Raw genomic sequence first — 24,586 nt, 5'->3', positions numbered from 1 at the left:
ACTCTTGTAGTTCTGCAGTTTGAGCTTGATAGGCCATACCCCTGGGTAATCCATCCCCGGGCTCCAATGAGTACAGCTTAACATTTCCGTATTCCTCTATGTATAAACAGCGTCATTAGACTTGTACTTTTAAAAAATAAGATCAACCCAGGCCAGGGTCAGGCTCTGCAGATAAAGTAGTAGCTTATCTCTTATAAATATTTTTTTAATAATTTTTAATTACAAGTAGTCCTCACTCCAGGTAACGTAACTGACACAAAGTACCTGCACACACGCAGCCCCTAGACTTTCACAGAAAGCCCAGGAGCAACCACTCTATAAGAAAGGAATCCTACCTCACAGCAAAGTAGGGGAGGGGGCACATGGCCAAGACAGCCTAAACATGGGGAAGAGTCATTTAGAGTAAATACAATAAAAAGGGATTTCAAAAACCCTTCACATAAAGGATCAAGGAGGTTAAAGCAAAAAAACTGGTTCAAAAAGATGTACAAAACTGTTGGGAGGCCAACAGAAAACTGCCATAAAATAACTTGCATTTAAATGAGAAATCAATGGCATCACACAATTTTGTTCTTTAAAAAAGGAAAAGAAAAGTGGAAATCTGTGTAAAGATCAGCATTTATACAGAGTTATCATTAGCTCCAGAGACCAGCGTAATTCCCGTGAAGTCCTGATGGAAGGGGGCCTCCTGCCACAAAGAGTTTCGTTCCAGACGAGTCGTAGCAGTGGGTGTAAACAGCATTTGGGAAGAAATTTATGTCAGAAAAATAATTCCTCCAGGTTTCATCATGATTCTGTTAAAGGAAAGTTTAGATTGTTATTGTTGCTGGACAAACCCAAAACCTTGTTGCACAAAAGCAGAAGGTAGCTTCCAGAGCCTAAAAAGGGATCTTTTCTGTTAATACTCCCTGAAGCTTTTTCTGAGGACATTTGGGCCAAACATTGGAGTGGGGAAGGTGAAGGGCAGGGAAGGTATCAGGTTTCATTAGTTTTTAAAGTTACATCTTGATGATAAAAAAGATAATGGAGAGAAGTTAGACAAAGCCATTAACTGCTTTATCATAACATACAGGAAATTGAACTCAAGTGTCTGCCATGGCATTACCTCAGGAAGCCACAGTTTCTAAAATTGCACACAATTAAATTAAACCTCTCACTTCGAGTACCACAGAGTAGTACAGTTTTAAAGGAAAACAACGTATTCTGTGTTTGAGGTTCTGAAAACTAGAAGCTAGATTACATTCAAAAATAAAGATATAAAACCTTCAATGCTCTTTCATAAATCTTTTGTAGAAAGGAATTCTGCAGCACTTCTTGCTTTTCATGATTACATTTATCGGTTACATCATCACTGTTTTGCTGGGACACATTTCATAGAGTAGCTCCCATTACTATAAAAAGAACTGGTTCTCAAGCCCTACGGCACTCCAGTGTAAGGTTCTCCTTACAAGCTACAAGCTACTCACCAGCCAGCCTTTCCCAGTACTCAACTTCAAAATTTCACTTCCTCCTAATTTCTGCTTCTGTCCATGGCAGGCACGTGGGGGCTTTTCATCCAGGAACCTCTGGGCTCTGATATCGTAAAACAGTAAGGAACCTTGCCCTGTTCCCACTGTGATGATGTGCTCGTAGAAGCTCACCGATCGAATACCTGTCAAACAGAGAAGAGACATACCAAGCAGTAAGGAAGATGGACACTTTGGCTCTGCAGTGCCAGTATTTAATATTTTCTTTAAGAGGAACTACCTACTGGTATTCTCCATAACACTTAAGTTTCCCCACTGCTATGGAGCAGTGCAGATAAATCCCATTGATGCTATTGAAACAGCAGCTTCAATTACATATACTATTTCCTTTCTCCTCTGAGGCCATCAGCTACACTGATGGTGCATAGCAAGAACCTTCATTCTCAGCAGGCCCCAGCTCCACCAGATAAGCAAATATCATAAGCCATTTAGGATCAGGGAGCAGCTTTGTTCTGTCTGCCGTAAGCCTCGACGTGAACACAACACAAACGAGTATGTGGCAGCAGACAGAGGAAAGAACATCACACTGGTTTCCCCATGAGCTCACACCCTATCTAGCTACCTGCCAAGCTGTGATAAGCAACCATGCAAGAAAAGTTATTGTCCCAGCTGCCACCAAGCGCATTTTGCTGATCAACAGGCAAGCTGTAAGCAAGTACAACCATAATCACTAGTCACTTCACTGCTAAGATAGATCGGGCTCTTAAATAATTTTTAAGCTATCCCCACGCAAATATTCTCATACAAGCATGCCTGATTGTTTGTAGCTGGCACTTTTAGCACTTCACCCAGCAATGAAAACAGACTTGGAATCCTACTACCTAAGCAACATCATGTTACATCAGGAGACAGGAAGCTACAGTAAGTTTCCAGTCCAAATAAAACATTCTAGCACGATTCAGTTATGCCATTAGATTGAGTACGAGTACATTTTGTTTTCACAAAATCTAAATCTTAAGTTTCAGCTAAACAAAGATCCCTTGGAAAAAGTCTTGGGGACATTCTAGGAATTTGTAACGTGTCCTGTCATTCACCTCTATTGACTGTGCAAAAACAACTCCTCTACGCCAATTAAACCCTGCCACAACATGATACCAGGTTATAAGCTCTAGAGCTTTTTAAGCCCTCTTAAAAGTACCACTGTATTACAGCCTAAACAAGCACTCAAACAGGAGGCTAAGAGAGCGAAGCCAGCTACATCCACGTGCCAACTGCTGTCAACGTACCAAGTGGGACTGAACGTCACAAAACTTGTAAGACACTGGAATACACCCAGCAGGGCACACGACAGCAGACATCTGAGAGGTGCGGATGCAGCCAGGGAGTTTCCCCTTCCCCTTTGTACAGAGTCCTAACTAGAAACACATCCTCATCCTACCACCTCCGCAACCTGATGTTACATCCACAGCCACCAGCACCTGTGACACATACTTAGGACAGGCAAGGCCACATTGTTGTGCTCCAGATGTGAGGCAAAGCCTTGGCTGCAGGCTTAACAGGCGGGCAACCACTGTGCAAGTCTCACACCTGCTGAATTAGATTTACCAGATTCGTATGAGAGTCTCCACTTTAATGCAGAGAACTACAAATGCATCTGAGTAAGCTGGAGATATCTTCCCCCTCCCCACTTCCATTATAAGGGCCTGGCTCTGGCAAATACATGCAGAAAGCTTTAAGCCCTCTGCAATCAGTAAGAACAGTCACTTGGATAGGAGGTCCCCTATTGTGCCTTTCTCTTTGCTCCAAAAGTGCCCTTTTGGAGCACTCAACAGAAACAGATGATGGAGTATTAAAGCAGATGGTATATACTTTTGTTAATTAAAAAAAAAAGATGAAATGCCAAACAACTGTGAATCTTTCTCTACTAAAACAAATTAACTAAAGGAATCAGTGATGTACCCGCTACTTAGAGGATGTTTAGAAATGGCTGTCAAGAACAGCACTTCAAATTGTCTCCTAAGGGGTTGAAGTACCTCAGATTAATCATTCCCATCAAACTAAAAGCACAGCCTGTCCCTAGGACTGATCACAGTAAGCTCTCCTACATTGCCAGCACTCTATCACCTGTGGAGCTGAACTATTTGGATCAGTAAGTTGAGTCTTAGTCCTGAGAGGCAGGGAGGCTCTACATATCCCAGAAGCAAATGAAGACACAGTAGTGTGTCCTACACAGAGTAGACACAGAGTCCGTGCTGCACAAGTTCTGTCCACGTTAACATTGCTGCCTTCAGGATATAAAGTCAAGGCCACACGACACTGCACTGCACGCCAGCCCAGCAGAAAGCAATTGCTCTCGCAGATTAAGAGCTAGAGTCCTGGTCCTGTACAGCTGCTAATAAAAGCAACACTTACAAGATGCATTAAAAAGCATTAGCTACTGTCTCATGTAGAGCAGACATAGTTACACTGGGTAAAAACCAGCCCCACTTCCAACCTTAATAAGAGACAACTTTTCTCTGACCTGCTTTTTTTTAATATACTAATGATCTGCAGTTCATGTGGACATACCATGTTCAGCAGGTGCATTTGGAAGCTGAAAGCACATTCAGGTAATGCATCAAAGCACTTAAAAGTCAACCCAGATTTTGGTCCGCAAATCAATAAACAGCCTACTTCCTTGAGGTGCTGCACCACTCCAAGTCCCAGTAAGATCAATGGAAAGTCGAAACACTCAGTATCTTGGGCCTCCACCACCACGCCAAAAAAAACCCCAAAACAACCAAAAAGCCCCAAAGATCTGCGTGCCTACTATGCAGAACAGAAAACAGCACAGAACAAAGGCTTTCTCCAGACATGAACTGGACATGCGCCAGAGATAGTACCTACACATAGATCATCCCCCCAGCAGGGATGATCACATAGTCATGGCAGCAGCTTTCAGCCACCAGCCACCACTGGGCACCACACTCCAATATCTTGGTATTCCTTCCCTTTGATACTGAAGGGTGAGTGTTGGGACCTCCACAGAGCCCTCACTGACAGCAGGTCAGGACAAGGGCCACTGCTGGTAAGATGTTGAGGTGACAACACAAGCTGGTGAAGCACCTTTACTCATAGAAATTTCTCCTGTATCTGAAAGAAGCAGCCCCTGACATTTATCTAGACAGCATTATCCAAACTCCAGTAACCACATAAATAAAACTTTCTTAATCCTTGCCTACATGCATTCTCTTCTGATAACTTGCTCAATGAAGAGATGATGCCTAGAGCCAAGCTAAATAAGGACTGCAACTTACTAGTCTGGGATTAATATGGTTTAAAATGGGCATCACAGCACAGTGCCTTCTCATACTTGAAAATAAAGGGTATGGGAAGAAGCTTATAGGACCATGCACCCTGTAAGCCCTCACACTTGGCCCTGGTATAAGGTTCAATTAGACATACTGCATCCACATCAGAAAAGGAAAACAGCTCTCAAATCTGCAATATTTTTTTTTTAAAAACAGTGAGCTTTTGTATATTTAAAGCAAATAAATACACATTGAAAATTAGGAGTCTCACTCATGGCTTTAAAATTACAAAAGCAGGCATTCAGTCACACCACAGACTTCCAATGTTGTCTGCACAGAGCAGACAACATCCAGAGAAAAATGCAAGATAGACAGTATTAATAGCAGTACGGAGACTGGATTTGCTTTGAGATGAAGTAAAACAGAGTAAGACACAGTAAAAAAAAATAAGCAGAAATAAAACGCACTCATTTAAAAGTTCAGTAATATTTGGATGGCGTACAATTTAGTTGATCATAAAAGCACTAATCTTGTCTATCATCAGATTTCAGAGTAGCTTTTAAGTTAGGTTTGTTGGTTGCTCAAAGAATACGGTCATAAAAGCAAAACCTACATATGCTATTAGTGATTTAGTCTATCACATGAAAACCCCTTCCTATTTATTAAAAGCTTATCTTACTGCAGTCTTAATAGCTACTTCTGCAAGCACAGTATTTGAAGCATCCTTTGACAAGTTTCTTACCACTGCCTCGTTCTTTGGAACAGACGGATTTAACATTGTGAGAAGGCTGCCTGGGATCCAGAAAGGAGACGTGTGCCTGTGATCCTACTGCATAGACTGACCACTCCTGACCGTAAGCCAAACACACATTCTCCCTGCAGTATGGCAACTTTGTGGAAAGTAACTGGAAACAAAAGAAATAAAAATCAATCCATTATGAGAAAAGAGTAAGATGTTAATAGAACAATTCTGTAAGCTATGTTCAAGGAAGTTGCAGTGAAAAAAACAAAATGCAGATAGAAAATAAGGTCACTACAAAAATAGAACTTTAAGAGAAAAGCAACAACCTGATGCAGAGAAAAAACCCTGAAGATGGGATGCCTTATCTGAACCAAACTGAGATTTATAAAGGCTGAAGCCAAGTATTATGCAAAGAGCAATGAACATTTTGGCAAATTGTTTTAACTCTAAGCTGCTGTTATTTCTTCAGCAGGTGTACACAGACATCAGCTCTCAGCTGAAAAAAGCTTACCTCATACACTGGCACAGATATGTCTGGGTTTGATCTGCAATTACTTAAATAAGTGCAACCTCCTTTATGAACACTGCTAATCAAGTATCCATCATACTGTGTAGAACCATTCACTTCAGCTGACCCAGCTGACCATAAGGTTAAGAGCACTTCCCACCCTCCAATATAAGGGGAGTGGGCAGTTTCTCTCCCCAGGTTCTAATTTTTAGGACACTTCATTTTACGTAAAGCTTCTAAGTGTTTTGCAGACATTGCTGCTCTTTCTTCAAGCATTTAAAGGAGATGAAGAATAGCAAACAGCCTTAACTGCTAAGCAATTTTTGAAATTTTACACCAACAAACAGAAAAGCACCTTTGATAGTGTGTGCTCTGCTTTCCAAAGATGAAAATACCCATCCAGGGACACAGCTCCCAACTCCTATAAGAAAAACAGTAAGAGACTTAGTTTCTGCATTACAGATGTTCCTAGAAACTCTCACACTCTACTAGGCAGGCTGCATACTCTGGATTGAACTCATCCGTAATCCTGTACATGCTTATCAAGAAAAATTTTCATTTTATACTGATCTTTATAGAACGCAATACAGCACAAAGGTGTCAGGTAGAATAAGAATTAATAAAGCAGTAAATAACAAAAATTAACTTTCAAAAGTATAGATCTTAGACAATCAAATAATGAATTATTAGACAGTACAAACTACAGTTGACAATTCTCTTCAGCAGCTCCCACGCTAAATCTGACCCTGAAACAAACATTTCTTTCCAGGTACCACTACTGAAAAAGCTATATGAAGTCTCCATCACAGAGGAGTAATTAACAGCTATTGTGAAAAATATAGCCAGCAAGATCACAGTGTTTCTCAGAGCACACCTGCCTTCACTTCAGTCATTCTCTGTTCTTTGAGAGCAAAAAGAAAAAGTAGTGGAGGATGAATTGCTGCTCCCACTTGCCCCACTACAATTCATCTTTAGTGATAACAAGAGATTGGTGTGGGGGAGGTTAACATTTACTGTTTGTCCAATGTCAACAAAATAACACCAAAACAAGCACTGGTGCCTGCCCCATGTGTCAGTCACCTCACTTGCTGAGCAATTCAGCCATCAGAACAGGAACTAACTGAATGTTAGCTGGTCTTCATGAAAGGGGAAGGAAAGCAGCAAGAGCATTCCAGAGTGGGATTCAAGTTTTGGTGCTTTATGTGCTTCTTGTAAACATTCCCTCCCTCCTTCTGAGGGTGCAAGTGTAAAATCAAACCCACAGGAAAACTGTTCCTTCTGAAAATGATGATTTTTTTTTTCTACTGGACTTCTCTGTTCACTTGGGGTAGAAGCAGACACAGCAGGTAAAGATGACCATCTCACATGAGAAGGATGAAAAAGGATCAGGGGAAAAAATACTAGGTTGCTTCTCCAGTATTTCTGATTTAGATTACTTTTTTCTTTTTCTAATAAACATGGACAGTTTTAGGACTTCTCAACTGTCTTGCTTATCTTATTGACCTTGTTCTTATTGTTGAAAGCCAGTGCTCGGACTTTGCAGTTGTCAGGATTGGTGTTCTCCTTGGGGATATCCTTCAGAACGCTGTGTGTTATGTGGGCATAGACAGGAACTTGAGAGAGATTATGCCTGGTATCGCTTTTGGACAACACATCCTCCGTGACTTCCCAGAGACCCATCGAACCATCCCGGGAACCTGAATAAACAGTCCATAAATAAATAGTCCATTTCACATATACATAACTCCCCTTTTAAAAAAAGGAATATAAACAATATGTTCTGTAAGAAATATAAGACACTATTAACTTAATCTAACTGAACACACTGTTGATGCCTATATATTAACAAAAACATGATTTTACTGAGCTATAAAGTTCATAACATTGTGAACTCATTGTCAACTGATTAGTCTACATGGTTTCCAAGCAGCTATATCACTTAATCTGTTTTCAAATTCATTAGCATGCATCAAAAAACACAATCCTGTACAACAGTCACCATTAAAGATTCACATGTAGAATAAACTCAAAGGTGATTGAACAGCCTATGCATTCAACCTTTACCAAGGCCTAAGATTGACAGTCTGTTAAGCCAATATAAAAACCTCAAAGAAAACCCAGTTGGGTTTATGCCAATTTGGGTTCATTTGATTTCTTCCAGTACACTTATGGATATATACACACACATTTCAAACTGCAATTTGTACCAATTTGTATCAAATCTACTTTTAAAATTATTTTCCTTAAGCCCACGCAACCTTTTGTTTAAAGAACATAACACAGGAACTGAGGCTGAACAAGCAAGAACTCATTTTATTTTTCTACTGAATTTGAATATATTAATCCAAAATATGAACCTGTAAGAGCAATACTGAACGAAGAAAGCTGGATGTCTTTGGTTCGTAGATCAAGACAGGCTTAATCCAAGGACTTATATCCATCCTTCTGGTGTTTAGGCAACTCAGGTCCATCTAAGCTCTGACAGATTTGACATGTACCTCAATTTGTTCCCTACACAATGCGGAAAAACTCATCCCTCCTTCTCTCACAAGGAATGCATAAGAAATATTTCACATCTTGAAGATGCCAGAAAAAACTAAATATCTACATCAGACTACTAAATTTATAGTCTTTGGTACATCATACAGAATAAGCTGCAAAGACAGTTAAGCAAAACATCTTGTTGCAATATGAGTGGTCCAGCACAGCATAGATGGCTTTGCCCCCTCACAAATGGGTTCAGTCATTTGCCTACTGCAGCCAAAGACAAAAGGAGTTTCCTAATGGCACTTGCATAGCAGCAGACAGCACGTGACACTACATCCTGCCAGGCAATTTACATGCTGATGGTTTTTAATGGCACCTAATCCTGTTTGTTATGGAGGCTGAACACTCAGCTGTAGAATTTCTAAACATCTTTACATACTTCAGAAGGATGCTGTCCCTTTTAATAGCCCTACCAGGAGAAAAAGTCAGTGTATGTTGTTCAACTGGTTAGCCATGAAGCCAAAGGCAGTATCATTTGTTACCCTAGGCTCATGGTCTCCTAGGAATTATTCATCCCATCTGAAGCTTTTGCCATGGAAATGTTTTTGTCCAGCCACTACTATTGAGTGGACTGACAGATTCTCCATCACTATGGCTGCTTAGTCAAAAGTTTAATTTTATACTTATGGACTAGTGAAATACATTGCTGAAGGTTTTACAAGCAGAGCCTTGCCTTGTTCATGTTGAAGTTAACACAAGCAAGAGGAATAATGAAGCCCCTGGTCCTCTTTGTACTTTCTCAACAGCGTTGATGGCAGTGAGAAAATATACTGTCAAATCTGAAACCTCAGGCTATGTGATAGGTGTGATCTGCCATGGGACCAAATGCCCTTTTTTCTTCCTATGGCATTTGACCTGCCCCAAGAAAGTCATAAAAAATTTGCATTTAGTTTCTTAATTCTGATAAAGGTATTTGCTTTATCCTCAGTGTTTGGAGTTCAAATATTTCTGCTCCACACTTACAGATACAGATGTAATTGAAATCTGCAAGATTAAAAAAAGTCAGAAGTTAGTTGTCTCTGTTTTCTCTTGATTGGAATCATCAGGGAAGTTCTGAAGAATTCAGTTTAGCAATCAGACTTGCTAATTGCTTTCAATGAATTTCCCCTGCTGTCTCAGGTCTGGAGACTAGAACTACATCCTGCTGTAAGCATCATACATCAGAGGACATGGCAGTCCTCTACTCACACCTCTGCTCTTGTGCGCCCAGAAAACACCGAGAGCAACACATTCAGTCTCACATGGTGTGCCTCTATTCCATTTATGGAATTCCTCTTTTCCTATTAATGCAGATATATGGGTTGGAGACTTGCAAGGATGAAGTTCTATATTAAATTCAAAATCAAATTCCAAGATTAGCTTTTTGGTTTTTGGAAAAAAGAAATCTTACTTAACTAACAATTCAAATATTTGATTTTTACAGGTTACTTATGTTTTTCTGCCACTGATATTTTGACACCTCCTTGTACAGAATACTAGACCCTGTCAGCACATAAAGACAGTAAACTACTAAATGCAATACCATATTAGTATTACTGCCTTTACCTAAGTAACACTTTGTGAAGTTACACTGATGATGCAACTATTTACTAAAAAGTCAGTAACTGACCTTTTCTGTTACACCCTTCAGTATTAACTGCCACAGTGTATGTGTATATACATATACACACGCATGCTCTCAGAGGGCTGGAGCACCTCTCCTATGAGGACAGGCTGAGAGAGTTGGGGTTGTTCAGCCTGGAGAAGAGAAGGCTCCAGGGAGATCTAATTGTGGCTTTCCAGTACCTGAAGGGGCCTACAGGAAAGCTGGAGAGGGACTGTTTATCAGGGAGTGTAGTGACAGGACAAGGGGTAATGGGTTTAAGCTGAAGGAGGGTCGATTTAGATTAGATGTTAGAAAGAAATTTTTTACTGTGAGGGTGGTGAGGCACTGGAACAGGCTGCCCAGAAAGGTTGTGGAGGCCCCATCCCTGGAAGTGTTCAAGACCAGGTTGGATGAGGCTTTGGGCAACCTGTTCTAGTGGAGGGTATCCCTGCCCATGGCAGGGGGGTTGGAACGAGATGATCTTTAAGGTCCCTTCCAAACCAAACCATTCTGTGATTCTATATACACACACAAAACAAACTGAGTTTTCATCAATTAGTCTTAGAAACCAATACTGCTCTGCTGTATTCCAAAGTTATTAACTGATAACCAACTCTCTTCTTGAATTTATTCTTCTTCTGTGGAATCTCTCCCTGTAATTCATTGTGTTCAGAAATCCTCTCACAGCAACATTGACCAGAAAGACAGTAATACTGTCTTTGATACTAGAAAAATCAAACCTAGACCAGGGCCCTACAAATAAAACAAAGCACTGTACTAAGACCAAGAAGGGTTTCAACAGATAAGGCAGGTCCAAGTGGTTTCAAATGCCCTGATTAAGGTGCTTCCCTAAGATCTACTAAGTGCTGTCCATGTGAATCAAATTCTGGAAAGGCAAAAAAAACAAAAAGAAAAGTTTGACGTTACCAGAAACAGCCATAGTATCACTGATCCATGCAATTGAAAATATCCAATCCTTATGTCCATCCTAAAAGGAAAAAGACAGGTTTTTTTCCATGCCAATATACTCTAGAGATAATTATTCTTCAGCTTGATTTTTAGTACAGACCTACATAAGGACAGACCTACATTAAAAACATACAAATAGATTCCAGTATCAAGCTGTAGCAGATCAAGTACCTAACAGCAATTAAAACCTTTTTTTTTCTTTTTCTTTTGAAGTATATAATTAAAAGAGAGCAATTAGGTGCTGGAAAAACAGGTCTCTGACCAAGAATGAACTGATCTCAATTTTAAGGACTTTGATTTTCCATTTCGAAAGCAGCATTATTTACTTCTGTAAAGTAGCTACATACTTTTATTTCCTCAAAAGACAATCCCTACTATAAAAAGTAACCAAAACCTTATGTTTACAATATATGATCTACAGATTAATTTTTCAAGACTATTACTTCAAGAATCTTTTCCTTCAGCAGGTGAGAAACCTATGGGGAAAAAAAAGACCATAAGGCTCTAGTTCAGTCTGAAAAGCTGCAAAGTCACAGCAGCATGCAAATGAATAGCAAGTCATACAAATCGTCACTCAAGCCTTTCTGCAGCTGGTTATCTGCTACTGCAGAAACTCTGACCTGACCTCTGCTGTTGTAGCTAACGCCTATGCGAAGTCCTAAATCAAAGAGGACAAATGAGAAAGAAGTGCTTACAGGACACTGCTATACTCATTTCAGCCTTTTTTTTTTTTTTTTTTTTTTTAATACTGGCTATTTTCAAAAGGCCTCATGATGTTTGAGAAATATAAGCAGTACCAGAATCTATCAAACTGCCATAAACCACTCGGTTAAAACTAATCCTCAAAGTCAAGTTCCGCCTCTGGAACAATACATAAACAAACTGCCCTGGAGAAGGGGAAAATTTGAACAACTTGTCTCATCTTTTCAATTTCTCAAAAGAGCTTTTTCACTAAAACTAGTTTCAGAGGTCATCACCACAATTAGACTTTAACATTTAGGATTTTATTATATTTTTCAGTGCTTAAAAGTAATCTGAAGTAGACCTGAATGAGGGTGAGGAAGAAGAAATTTGGCTCAGAACCCTGAGAATCACCTCACATGTTTCTGTACTCACTCATATTTAAGACACCTTGCCAAAAAAGACAACTTAATTGGGGAAGTTTTCACGCTTCCAGAAATTCACTCTCCACTACAGGACTCCCAAATCTTGACCTTGCTCTGACCTTACGCACTTTTAAAGTAGTAATTCTTGTAAGTGATGGAGTAAACTTTCCCCCGATACTACCACTTACATCTCCCACGCAGACAGGATCAAGTGTAGGCAGACGATAAACTGCAAGACTGTTGGGGTTGTCTCCACCTGTAGCTAGAAGGGTCCTCGAGGGGTTGAGCTCAATGGCATGAATACCACATCCCTGCTGGTTCACCATGCCAGGTTCACGATCTTTCAGAATAGGAATCTTGGTAATTTGACCAGTCTGGACATCGACTACAAATAACTGGGGAAAAAAAAAAAAAAGGGAGATGGAAGTCATCATCAAACAGGTAAGAAAAACAAGGTGGTCAAATATCCTCCTTATTTTGAATTGACATTCAAGTTGGAATCCACAAACACTGCAAGTGTGGCTGAAAAAATGCATAAATTCCTTCCTAAAACAAGTAAACTAACTTAATTACAGCGGATTTTATTTCAATCATTCCATTTGGTTTTCACAGCAATAGAAGAGAGAGGAGAGAAATTTGTCATGGGAGGTTTCCCATTTAACAAAACCCCTGAATCTAAAACTTCTCCCTGTTCAATACATGACAAAACAATATTGTTTTCCAGTTTCCCTGTACAACAGTGAGAAAGAGACACACCTCAAATCAGCCAGTAAGCCCCAGGGGGCTTAGCATAAGTCTCCTGCCTCCCAGATAAGATACTTACAGTGAAGTTTTGGCTTTGACAAACTGACACTATAAATTTATATAATTGGAGTTTATTTTCTGCTGATACACAGAGAATAGTAACTTAATATAGTACTGCCAATGCAAACATCTAAAAAAAGATATCTAGCTGCACACCTCATCCTGCAAAAAGACTGGAAGTTGAACGTCACTATCCCCTTGGCAGCAAACACAGTTATAAAGCCTTACAACTCCTCAGACATCATCATACCCAGAGTTATGTCAGTTCAAACATATACAACCATAGGATTACAACATAAACCAGAACAAAGGTTTACATCATCTGCCAAAGTGCACTTTCATTTGGGAGGCTCTTGTGCTGGATCATTTCACAGATGTTGTTCAGAGCACAGCTGCACTAACATGAAATAGGTGTAACAGAGGGGACAAAACCCTGTGAGGGAACATGAGTAAGAAGCAAGGAAATGGAGGGTATGAAGCTGATTTGGCACTAAGGAAAGTGATGTAGGATCACAGCCCAGGATTATATTTAAATTCCACACATCCCCCCCACCCCTCAAGCTTGTTCCTTCTACAACCAAAGAATATTGTCTCAAAGCCTCTGGAACTGAACTGAAGATGGAGAAGACAACAACAAAAGAGAAAACTCAATGCAATTTAAAAATACACACCTCAAGGAAATTGTTCTGAAATCCTTTGTCAGATATTTCTAAAAGGAGAGAAGAGAAATCCAGAGGCTCCCAGAGAGACATTATACATACAAGTTGTTTTTGGTGAACTCTCATAGAAAAAAAACCAAGAAAATTTAGCAGCATATCTATTATTCTTGATGTAGTGAACTAGGAGATTATTAATGTGAAATCAAAACCTGATAAAGTATGTTATGTTAAAGTCATTCTACAGAGAAAGGTGAACTCCATTCATTGCTATTTGTGTGTTGACTCTAGAATTATGCATCACCTTCAACCCGCAAATGATCTTCCTCTGTAGGCAGCAGTCTTGCACAAACAGATAACTATTCCTACCATGACTGAATTTTCATGTTTAGGGGTTTTTTTTGCATGCAGGTGTAGGGTCAGCCAACAGCTGAAGTGCAGTTGAGTAGGAGGGAGGCACTCCTCCCTTCTCCCAAGCCTTAAAATGCAGTTCACTGCTTGAAACAGCAGGTAAAAACATGACGTACAGCAGCCCCTCTGCCCTAACCATGTCCCTGAAAATTAACACCTGTACTGTAGGATCAGGACCAGTAATTCCCTCTCCTCTCATCCTCCCTTGTCCTTCCTCTATGAGTGCATATTTTCTTTTCCTCCTCAGTATTTACTTCCAGCAGAAACCCCCAATTCCCTCCCCTATCCTCCTTCAACTAGTGAAAAAAAAAACCCAACCCCAATCCCAAAATCAACAGTTAAGTACCTCAAATTAAGGTTTGTAAGTGTCATCTGCAAGTCCTAAAGCTGGCACCAGAAGTGCTGATTAGGAAAACATCCACACCTCAGGATGCCCATGGACTCAGGGAAATGGTGCTTCCGCTGGAAGAGATTCACACTTCGAAGAGCATCTCAACAGGTACAAGGACTGAAATTAAAAACCCTTCACATTCTCCAGTCTGCCATCACTGTTATACATCTGTTATATATGATCCATTACATCACTGTCATACATACTAGGTTAATAAAGACTCACTCTAATGCAAAATTCCTTTAGCTAAACTCTGAACTAAGTGGGCTGAAAATATAAAGAACTTGGGAACACACCATGCTGACGCATCAGACCTTCACATTTCTGTCCTGGATCTTCAACCTCAACATCATTTTCCTGTAACAAGTTTCCAAAGCAAGATATTCTCAGAAGCAGTAACAGGACATGCTTCTTAGAGTGCTTTCGCCTGCTCATGCCCCACTCTAATCCATCATCAGCCCTTTAACTGTTTTGTCATTTCTTCACTTTTCTCTTTCAGTTCCATAGTACTACCGTAACCAGAACAGCAACTGCTCTTAAGGCAAGAAACTTTGCACACTTATGGGACTGGCTTTGTAGTTTCAGCTGTTAAGTTTTAAGCAATAACTTCTCCGCTTGCTTGGTAAGGAACTTGGCACACTGTGCGTAGTTTAAAAACAATCACCACCTCCCTCAAATAAAATAAACAAGCAGTGTCTGAGTATGCTAGGACTCTTGCATCACCTAGGGCATGTCAGGAAGCCAGAAGCTCACACTTGCAAGCTGCATTGCTGATTGCCATGAAATCGTCCCTGTAAATCCAGCAAACAGAAGCCAAGAGAGGCCAAATAGCTGTTAGACACTTCTAAAGACAAAAAGGGAGAAACATTAAAAAAACAAGTACCCAGCTAAGAATGCAGAAAATTTGAATCCGTTTTAAGAGTTTTAAAGACCCTACAGTAAACAAAGTACAAAATATCTGACTGCTTTTAAACAAGTGCAGCCAAAACTGCAGCATACAATGACATAAATTAAAAGAAAAACCAGGAACCGGCCTACTTCTTCCAAGCAAACTGGTACCTTTGCTACATCTGCAAATAACTCCAAAGCAGCCTGGCCTCTAAAAGGCTTGACAAAGTCCTGATAGCTGAACTATACATTTATTTTTTCTTTATCTCAAGAAGGAATAAGAACTTCTTTTCTAGCAACTTATTATGTAGAAACTAAAAACCAGCCACAAAAACTTTTCCTGGATGTAGTAAACCCCCATCAACCTCCAAAAAGTGACCTGTGCATATCTGTCCCTTGATTTTAAAGCTTTGTACATAATTCAGTTCTTCCTGTTAGTAAAACGTGTGTGTCAGACATTAGCGCACCAAATAACTTGACATCTAGGATTTACCAAGCCAGGATCGCTTTGGCCATCTGTCAGAAGTTCAAGGACCACACATCATCTGTGAGAAACGGAGCAGAGTCAGCTATCATGTTCTCTGCAAGTATCATAGAATACTAGGTTGGAAGGGACCTCAAGGATCATCTGGTCCAACCCTTCCTGGCAAAAGCTCCGTCTAGCCAAAAGCACCGTTTAGATAAGATGGCCCAGTGCCCTGTCCAGCTGAATCTTAAAAGTGTCCAATGTTGGAGAATCCACCACTTCTCTGGGCAGGTTATTCCAATGGCTAATTTTCCTCTTTGTGTCCAGTCAGAATCTCCCCAGGATTAACTTGCATCCCTCTTTTCCATGTGACTCCTTTTAAAAAGGAACTCTCCATCATCTATGTAGCCAGCCTTTAAGTACTGGAACATGGTGATGAGTCTCCTCTAAGCCTTGTTTTCTCAAGGCTGAACAAACTCTCTTCTCTCAGCCTTTCCTCACATGGCAGGCTTCCCAGTCCTTTGATCATCCTGGTGCCCCTCCTCTGGACCCTCTCCAGCCTATCCACATCTTTTTTGTACAGTGGGCACCGAAACTGAACACGGTATTCCAGGTGTGGCCTGACAAGCAATGAGTAGAGAGGGATAACGTCTTCTTTATCTCTGCTGGTGATGCCCTTGTTGATGCAACCCAGCACCCTGTTGGCTTTCTTTGCCACTGCAGCACACTGTTCACTCATACTGAGTTTGTTGTCCACCAGGACCCCCAAGTCCCTTTCCACAGAGCTTCTCGCCTCCCAGGTGACTCCCAGTCTGTGCTGCACTCCTGGATTATGTTCTCCCTGGTACAAGACCTTACAGCTGTCCTCGATGAACTTTATAAGCTTCTTCTTAGCCCACTCTTCCAGCCTGTCTAGGTCTTCCTGCAGGCTGGCTCTCCCTTCCACTCAGTTTGGTATCATCCATAAACTTCATCAGAGTACACTTGATCCCATCATCCAGATCACTTATGAAGATATTAAACACTGTTGGGCCCAGTATTGATCCCTGGGGGACCCCACTTGTGACAGGTTACCAGTTCAAGAAAGAGCTATTTACCACCACCCTCATTCTAACAAGGAAACAGGCTGGATGACATGACAGAGAAAAATCCGTTTTCCCTCTTTTTTCTCTTCTTTTTTTTTAAAAAGCAATTCAGATGTACAGCTTCTAACAGTGCTGTCACTCAAGGATCAAGGCAGACAGGCATGGCTAGGCACTACAGTTGTGATAGCCATGAATCTTTACGATCTGGCCCTACTTTTCACAACCCATGAGATTGCTAGTTGTATGCTTATTTTTCTTTCAGTTTGCAGAAGTGGTGAGAAGTCATTTTGGTAAATGGCTCAATTTACCAAATTACAATTACGATGTGGTTGTTGCCTTTTCAAACTGCTTATGAACAAGTTAATCAAGAAATTTCTCCACTTCATTGACTAAGGAACTTCATTAATCAATTTGCCAAAAGTAAAACTGTTGCAGGGAATCGAGTATCTAAGGACCAGAATCTGAACTGTAAAATCCATCCTCCTCTTGTACACAATACTGAGAAGAGAACATCTTGCCAGGCTCTTCTATCAAGTCTACCTCCATTTTTTGACCTATCTTTCACAGACATAGTTTAGGGGAAAAAAAAGAAAAAACCCAAACAAACAACAAAAACCAAACCACCAAAGTTACCAATAAAACATAAGTGCCCTTCCCATGCATCTTTAACTGAAAACATTGACTTTATATAGCAAGATTAAAAAACAGACCTAAAACACCCCTGCAAACAGAACAGCAGATGAATAGGCAGAACTATCTTTTAGTTGATTGTACAAATCAATCAGAACAAAACCAAAGGGTACCACCTTGAGCTACAGCATGTTTTCATTATACAAGCAGGATGGACATAGATTCACAATGCACAAAGAACACACATGAAAGACTGTTTATGCTTCACACAAGTGCTCACGATATGTTCTGTGCCCCAGCTCTTTGCATACTACTCTCAGAATTCATAAGGAACATTTCTGTCATTCATACTAACATTTGAAAGAAACGCAAGGTAAACACATTGCCTTGCTAAAAATAGAGTCACTAAGAGAGAATCAATCACGATGAAGCTTCACAATTGACTTAAGCCAATCTTTGAGAATCCACATGCTTCTGCCTCACCCACTCAAACAGTTTCACCACCCTTGTGACAGCATCTAGTGCTCAGGTAGCTGTGAAGTCAGCTGGATCATATCTCTACCTTCAGTGAAAAGTAACCCTACAAGAAAACTCACCTGAAAACAAAGCAGCAAGCTGATCCAGCTGATTTTCCAGCGCACAAAGCCAGCAAGAATGAGCAGGTAGGAAGATCCCATTCTGCAACAGCACAACTCCAGATCAGCTGAAGCTGGTCACAAAAATTTCAACCTCAGCCAAGCTCAAAAATTACATCATTGTTCTTCAAATTTGTTTTTTGCTAACAGAACAACAAAAGCAAGACAATGCCTACATTATCACTACACCAACACCACTGCTGGTCACACTGAGTAGCACTGTTTGATTTTCCTAGTTCCCAGTCTTGCCTTTTATTCAGATTGTAAACATCTCTCTTTTCCAGGTTCATAAAATGCTTGGCGTAAGGTTCTTCCATTCTATGGCAATACAGATTTACTACTACATGCCAAGCCCCAAAGAAACATGGACTCTTTAAAGATTAAGCTATCAAACTGGTATGTCTCCTTTCCAGTGGAGATCAGAACATGCATTAATCTTACCACAAAACTTACTCACAGATTGTGCACTACAGGCAACGCAAGTGGGCAATGGCCTTACACATCACATCCTCCTTGAAAGGGTTCAAAGAGAAACTATCCAGAATATAAAGAAATCATCTGAGAAGTGAGCAGCGGTAAACGCAGCTGGCCAGTTGACTGACTCTGAATTCACATTTCCAGAGAGAAGACTATGCAGTCAGGGACTCCACCTTGCTATGAAACTCTGAAGCACTACTAGCTAATGGGCACACACTTTGATGTCATTAAATTTGTTCACTACCAGAATCACACTCGTCAGTTTGTATTTTTGTCTTGCCCTCTGTGTTTAATTTCAGGAGGTTGGCAGATAGTTAACACATGTCGACAGATGGCAAAGATGGAGAAGTGAGAGACTTTGCCTGCTAAAGGGCATCTCTACCACCCACACTATACCTGGCATGGAAACTAATACGCTCTGAAGACAGACATGGGTATCACATGTAGTTGACAGAAAACAAATACTCTTGAGACAAGAAGGAATACCTGGCTATTTACTCACAAGCCACTGGAAAAAAAAAGTGAATGGAAGCACCAGTTACAGGCATCAGAGATTTATTTACACTGAGTTTCGGTCACTGCTCAGTGGACTTTGAGTAGAGTTGCACACTGCGAGAGCACGACTTCTCATTCCCCCCCGGGATCAGAAATGAGAAGTCGTCTTGATTTTTCATTACATCCACAAAGCCAGAAGACACCTTAACTTGCAAAGCAAGTGTAAATCATTTTCCCCATACAGAGTCCATATTCGTGTACAGAAGAGTAACTGCATTGCATTCTCACCACTACAACCCCAGGACTACAAGACTAGGTTATAATTCTACAAGATGCACAGAACAGACACAGGATCCCCTGAACAAACTAAAAGTCTCTAAGAAGAAACAAGAGCTGGTGATTTACAGCAGTGCATCCAAGGCAAGATATAAATCCATCAAAGAACGAAGAGGTATCAGCTAACATTCAGAAACCAACCCATTCATGCCTTGGAAAATTCACCTGAGAAAACAGAAGAGAGCATTTGGTAAGGAAGTTTTTAAACACAAATACACCTATCAGATCTGCCTGGGGAAAAAAAAGCAAACAAAAATATTCAATTACAGGCAATTATATTCTCAAGCAACTGGAAACTAATCAGCTTCTTGTATTTAGGGAAAGATTTACAGATCTTGGATTTTTTCATCCTTAACATCACAATTATCAGAAGAATTATATCCTGAACACATACACATAACTAAAGGAACAAAGCTGCAAATTGATTACTGGAACTTCTTTTTTAGAAGATGCTTCATTCCTTGTCATTTCCTGAAATAGTAAAAATAAATAAATAAATAAAACTACAGCAGTCTTGTGTTCAGTGTTTTCATGTGACATAAGCTTGTTTCCTACTTAAGTCTCAAAGTTTCTCCAGGAAGCTTGAACAGAAGATGCTGATTACAGACGTTATCTTCCGAGATTTCAAGGTATCAGCCTTTCATAATTTAGATGTCATCATGACACACCTTAAAATGTCTGCACCTCTCACAGGTTTGCCTGCTCACTCATTTGAATTTGAAAAACATTAACAAGCCCATTGCATACAACATCTAAGAGATTCTTGCAAACACGAATCCTCCCTCAGAAAAGCCCAGGTGATTGTGTTTGAATTTTTAGACACCTGAATGCTTGTATAGGTCCCATAATCCTAAATCTATCAGAAAACACATCCACCTTTAGGAGACCCAAATGTCTGATTTACAGTTGGCCAACTGTAAGCACCAGGATCCAGTGGAGAACAATAAAGTTATTTCATATGGACTATCATACCCAGGGATATTTTTAAGGATAAAAAGTTACCCCAAATAATTAAACAAGTTATAATACTCATTAAAAATGAGCAATGGACAGAGAGCTCCATATTCTCTTCAGCGTTTATAGTGACTAGTACTATAAAGTGACTTAAACCAAACCTACTCTTCTATGACAAGAGTGTATTTTTGTTTTGTTATTAAAAATAGTGAATCTTTCTGGCACAGCATAGCCAAGGGCAATTTATAAATTAAATGCCAAAAGCTCTCAATGCCACATATGAGCTTTGATTAAAATAACTGCTATGGTTTATATTTTTCTGTTGCATTAACTGTAATTACATGCAACTCCAATGCAGCAAAACCCATTAAAGTCAACCAAGTTGGTTTAGATTTACTCCCAACTTAAATGCCACAACTTCACCATATGAGAATCGACAAAGGAATTCTTCTTTATTAGGTTGCTTACTCAGGAGATGAGAGAGAAAAATCTCATAATTAGAGTGTAGAGTTTAATGCTCTACTTGTTCAAATGTGAACACAAAGCAACCAAGCTAAAGGTCTTGCATTATTCATAATTCATATACAATTTTTCTCAATGCTGAAGTGACTTCTTTTGTAATAATGGTACTTTGCTTAATAAAGGACAAGGTCCAACTGTAACGTTATGTCTAGCTGTGGAAGCATACACTTTGTTGCAGCATACGCAGCAGGGACAATAATATTGTTGAATCCCTCTTCAGTTCCGTGATTGTTTGGTCCCAAACAATTTTCTGCAGGGTTACCTTAACAATACACTTACCCATTTATCATCGTTGCAGCAACGCCGGAACTACAGAAGTTACAGAACACAGCAAAATTGTTGCAGCTCTATAAAACACGCAGTCATCTTGCTAGAGTAAGCAAGATTTTTGAGAGCTTGTGTTTCAGTAGGAGTTTGTCTCCTATAAGCTGTTCGATGAACAGCGCTGGCTGCTGACCAGCTGAGGCGATGAACACGCATGGAGAAAGAAGGCAGAAAGATTCTATTTCAAGCTTATTCTGGTTAAAAGATTGTTTTGTTTATACAGCTAGGACATGCTTCTTAAGAGCTACTGCATGAAAGCCTCCTGCTGTGTAACTATAAATAATAACAGAACATCTGAAAAGAAAAAAATACCACTGTCCCTCGCAGATCAGACTATCGAGCACAGCTTCGGCACAAAAAAATTCTTGAGGCAAAGAAATAATCACACCAACTGATATACTTTGAGGTTTAAGAGCTGCTTGATCTGTACACATTTCTTACAATGCTCAATTAATTTCTGTAGCATTAACCAACTTGCAAAGAACAAATTTTGCACTAATTCTATCAGAACTTCATATATGAAACTGCAACCTCAGCCAACCAAGTTGGGCTACTAACTCCAGCAAACAGAGTATTACCTAGGAAGTATGTTTTTCCACATTTATTAATCACACAGGACATTATTTTAATATTCACAGTAGTATTTCAAATCTAAAGCATCACTTTAAGAGTCTGAAGAGCCTTCAACTTTTTATGAAGCATATACAGGTACATAAACAAAAGAAGTTATCTGAACACTGAAAACAAATTTAGAGTGAAAAAAATCACAAAGTGAACAAGCAAAGGATAAGCTTGCAGACTGAAATTAATTTTTCAAGCTTGGAACATTTCTAGCTACTCTGACAAATATCTGGAGTTTAACCAGAGGTTTTAGTTTTGTAGCAACTTTTCAAAATAATCAGCACAGAACCATACATAAAACCAAACCATGTAAGACTGAGCATGAAAATTAAAAAGTCTTACTAGCAACTTCTGCCAGGTATGACAGCTACCATTTAGCAAAGCTAGCCCTGTTCATTAATTTGCCATCTGCAGGACAAGAAGAAAGATCCAAGCCCATTGTTGCACTCCATGCCACAAACAGATGTAAATCGCTCTGTGCGGATTAGACAGATGCTACATGGAGGTACAGGGTTTGCATTCAGGTTTGCAGCCATCTGCACAGTGCCGTATTTTCAGATGAGAACAGGTCATCGTTAAGCATTACGTTCATTCAAAATTAATTGTGCGCGATTTTGACTCTGCTCCTAATTACTTACTAATATTTTCCTTGGCAGCCTACATGCTTTGATTATGCTATGCACCGTAATCAGTGGAATAACTCACAGAGGAAAGAAAAACAGAGAGGTAGCACTTACTGTGTTGCATTTTGTCCCACACACCACTTGCCGGTGGTTCAGCCACTGGGAAGCAAACACTTTGTTAAGAGTTCCGAGGTTAAATTCTCTCTCCTTCAGGAGGCTGGGAAGCTGCTGGGCTGCATATCCGTGCAACAAGCGGTGATAGCTGGACTCATTCTGCATCCTGACTTCTCTACCTTTCAGGTAGTACACCAAAGACCTTTTCACTGGAGGGAGTCTTTTCCTTTTGTGAACAGAGTGATCCCAGCCATACTGTAGAAAAGAAGCATGGAAATTAGGTAAAGCACCTAGAACAAACTTAAGACACGACCCTTCTAAATTCAAAGACATTCCCAGCAAAATACTAAAGTCTTCCAAACTATCCATGGAATACCGCACAGGAAGATAACTCAGAAATGCTGACACAGCCTTCAGCAACATAAAATTAAATATTTGCTAAAGAAGTAACACTGTGATGTTAAAGCCAGTCCCCAACAGTTTGGCACCGTTGAGACGCCCGATACTTAAAGAAACAAAAGGAAACTGACAAGCACTTTATATAGGAGAGCAGCCCCGACAGCCCCCCGCCGTGCGCTCGGCAGGTTTGGGGGGTGACACCGCGGGGGTCGCCCGATACCGACCGCGTCGTTCATCGCCCTCCTCCGACCCAGCCAGGGGTGGCACCGCAGCATCGCTCTGCCCGGAGGCGGCGGGGACCCGGCGGTTACGGGCCGAACGGCTGAACCCAACGGGGCAGCGCCGGGCGAGAGCAGGAACCCGGGAGAGCCACCGGGGCAGGGAGCCGGGGGGGAAGCTGCCTACTATATCGCACCGCCACCCCTCGTCACCGGGGCTAGGACTACTGCTCCCACACACACCCCCCCCCCCCGCCCCGGACACCTTCTCCAGGCACCGGGACCCCCCCGCCCCCCTTCCCCGCCCTCATTCCCCGCCCCAACCGGGTACTGGGACACGGCAACCCCCGGTCAGGGTCACCCCTTCCTCCGGGCACCGGCACGTTCCTCCCCCCCACTGGGGACAAGGACTTCCCCTTCCCCCCCCCCGCCACAAGCCCGCTCCCGCCTCCCCGGCCTACCTGCTCTCCCTGGAGCCCCCCGGGCCCCGCGGCGGCAGCCGCCGCCGCTTTCCGCTTCCTGCTAACTGTTTTCCGAGCCATAGTAGAAGGAGGAGGAAGAGGAGAAGAGGCCGAGAGCCCGGCCCGGGCCCCACATGGAGCAGGAGGGAGAGGCGGCCGCCGGGGGACGGGGCATATAACTGCGGTGAGCCGGGCCCGGTCACTCTCTCCACCGCAGGCCCCGCCGACCGCGCTTCACGACATTTTCCCCGGATTTTTTTTTTTTTACGACAGTCGCGTCGCACCTTTGCGGCGGCTCCCTCCGCACCGCCCGACAGCCTCGTTTCCTAGCAACAGCAGGAGGCAGGGCGGTTGCCAAGGCAGCGGGGGAGGGGCGGCGCCCCCTGGCGGCGGCGGCCGGTCGGCGGGGCGGGCTGGCGGCGGCCCCGAGCCCGTCAGTTCCAGCACCGGAGGGGCTCAGGCTGCCGCGGTTCCTTCTGCATCGGTCTTTAAACAACCGAAGCTTGCCGGGCGATGCCTGGAGGGAGACCCGTTTGACTAGCAGGCAGCTTGGCTTTGGCACCCGGCTTCTTCGAGTGACTACGAGGGTCCGGTGCACGTTATGTGGTTTACGGTGAGGTGCTTGGTCAAACGTGGGGGTGCTCCGTTCCACGAGGAAACTCCCTTATTGCAGGGCAATTAAAGGGCATATGGAATATTTGTGTTTCATTATGCAGCTTTAAAAGCAACGTGGATGGATGTCTGCTTTTCCTTATGTCCACATATCTCATGTGCACTTTCTCCCTGGGCTTATAAAAGCAAAAATTAGAGTAACTCAAACCCAGTGATCACTGTTTTGTAAGTGATGTTTGCAGAGAAAAGAA

The 24,586-nt window shown here is 41.5% G+C and overlaps 1 protein-coding gene across 1 annotated transcript; it reads right to left on the bottom strand.

Moving 5' to 3' along the window:
* Positions 1-419: 419 nt before the first annotated feature.
* Positions 420-23,988, bottom strand: DCAF12 (DDB1 and CUL4 associated factor 12). The gene is made up of 9 exons (XM_075739586.1): positions 23,724-23,988; positions 22,646-22,900; positions 12,402-12,608; positions 11,066-11,126; positions 7,510-7,703; positions 6,362-6,427; positions 5,499-5,661; positions 1,467-1,651; positions 420-794 (listed from the first exon to the last, which is right to left on the bottom strand). The coding sequence occupies exons 1-9, from the start codon at positions 23,802-23,804 to the stop codon at positions 636-638; spliced, it is 1,371 nt and encodes a 456-aa protein (XP_075595701.1). The 5' UTR covers positions 23,805-23,988; the 3' UTR covers positions 420-635.
* Between the last annotated feature and the right edge of the window lie 598 nt (positions 23,989-24,586).

Source organism: Balearica regulorum, chromosome Z (assembly GCF_011004875.1).
Source record: "Balearica regulorum gibbericeps isolate bBalReg1 chromosome Z, bBalReg1.pri, whole genome shotgun sequence".
NCBI lineage: Eukaryota > Metazoa > Chordata > Aves > Gruiformes > Gruidae > Balearica > Balearica regulorum.
The sequence above is the reverse complement of the archived record's forward strand: the minus strand, read 5'-3'. Positions and strand labels throughout refer to the sequence as shown.

Excerpts from the sequence above, each read along its gene's own strand:
- DCAF12 (XM_075739586.1), bottom strand. The coding sequence starts at position 23,804 with ATGGCTCGGAAAACAGTTAGCAGGAAGCGGAAAGCGGCGGCGGCTGCC. Across the intron at positions 22,901-23,723 it reads GGGGGCTCCAGGGAGAGCAG|TATGGCTGGGATCACTCTGT; the intron begins GTAGGCCGGGGA and ends TCTTTTCTACAG. Across the intron at positions 1,652-5,498 it reads TTCCAAAGAACGAGGCAGTG|GTATTCGATCGGTGAGCTTC; the intron begins GTAAGAAACTTG and ends TCTGTTTGACAG.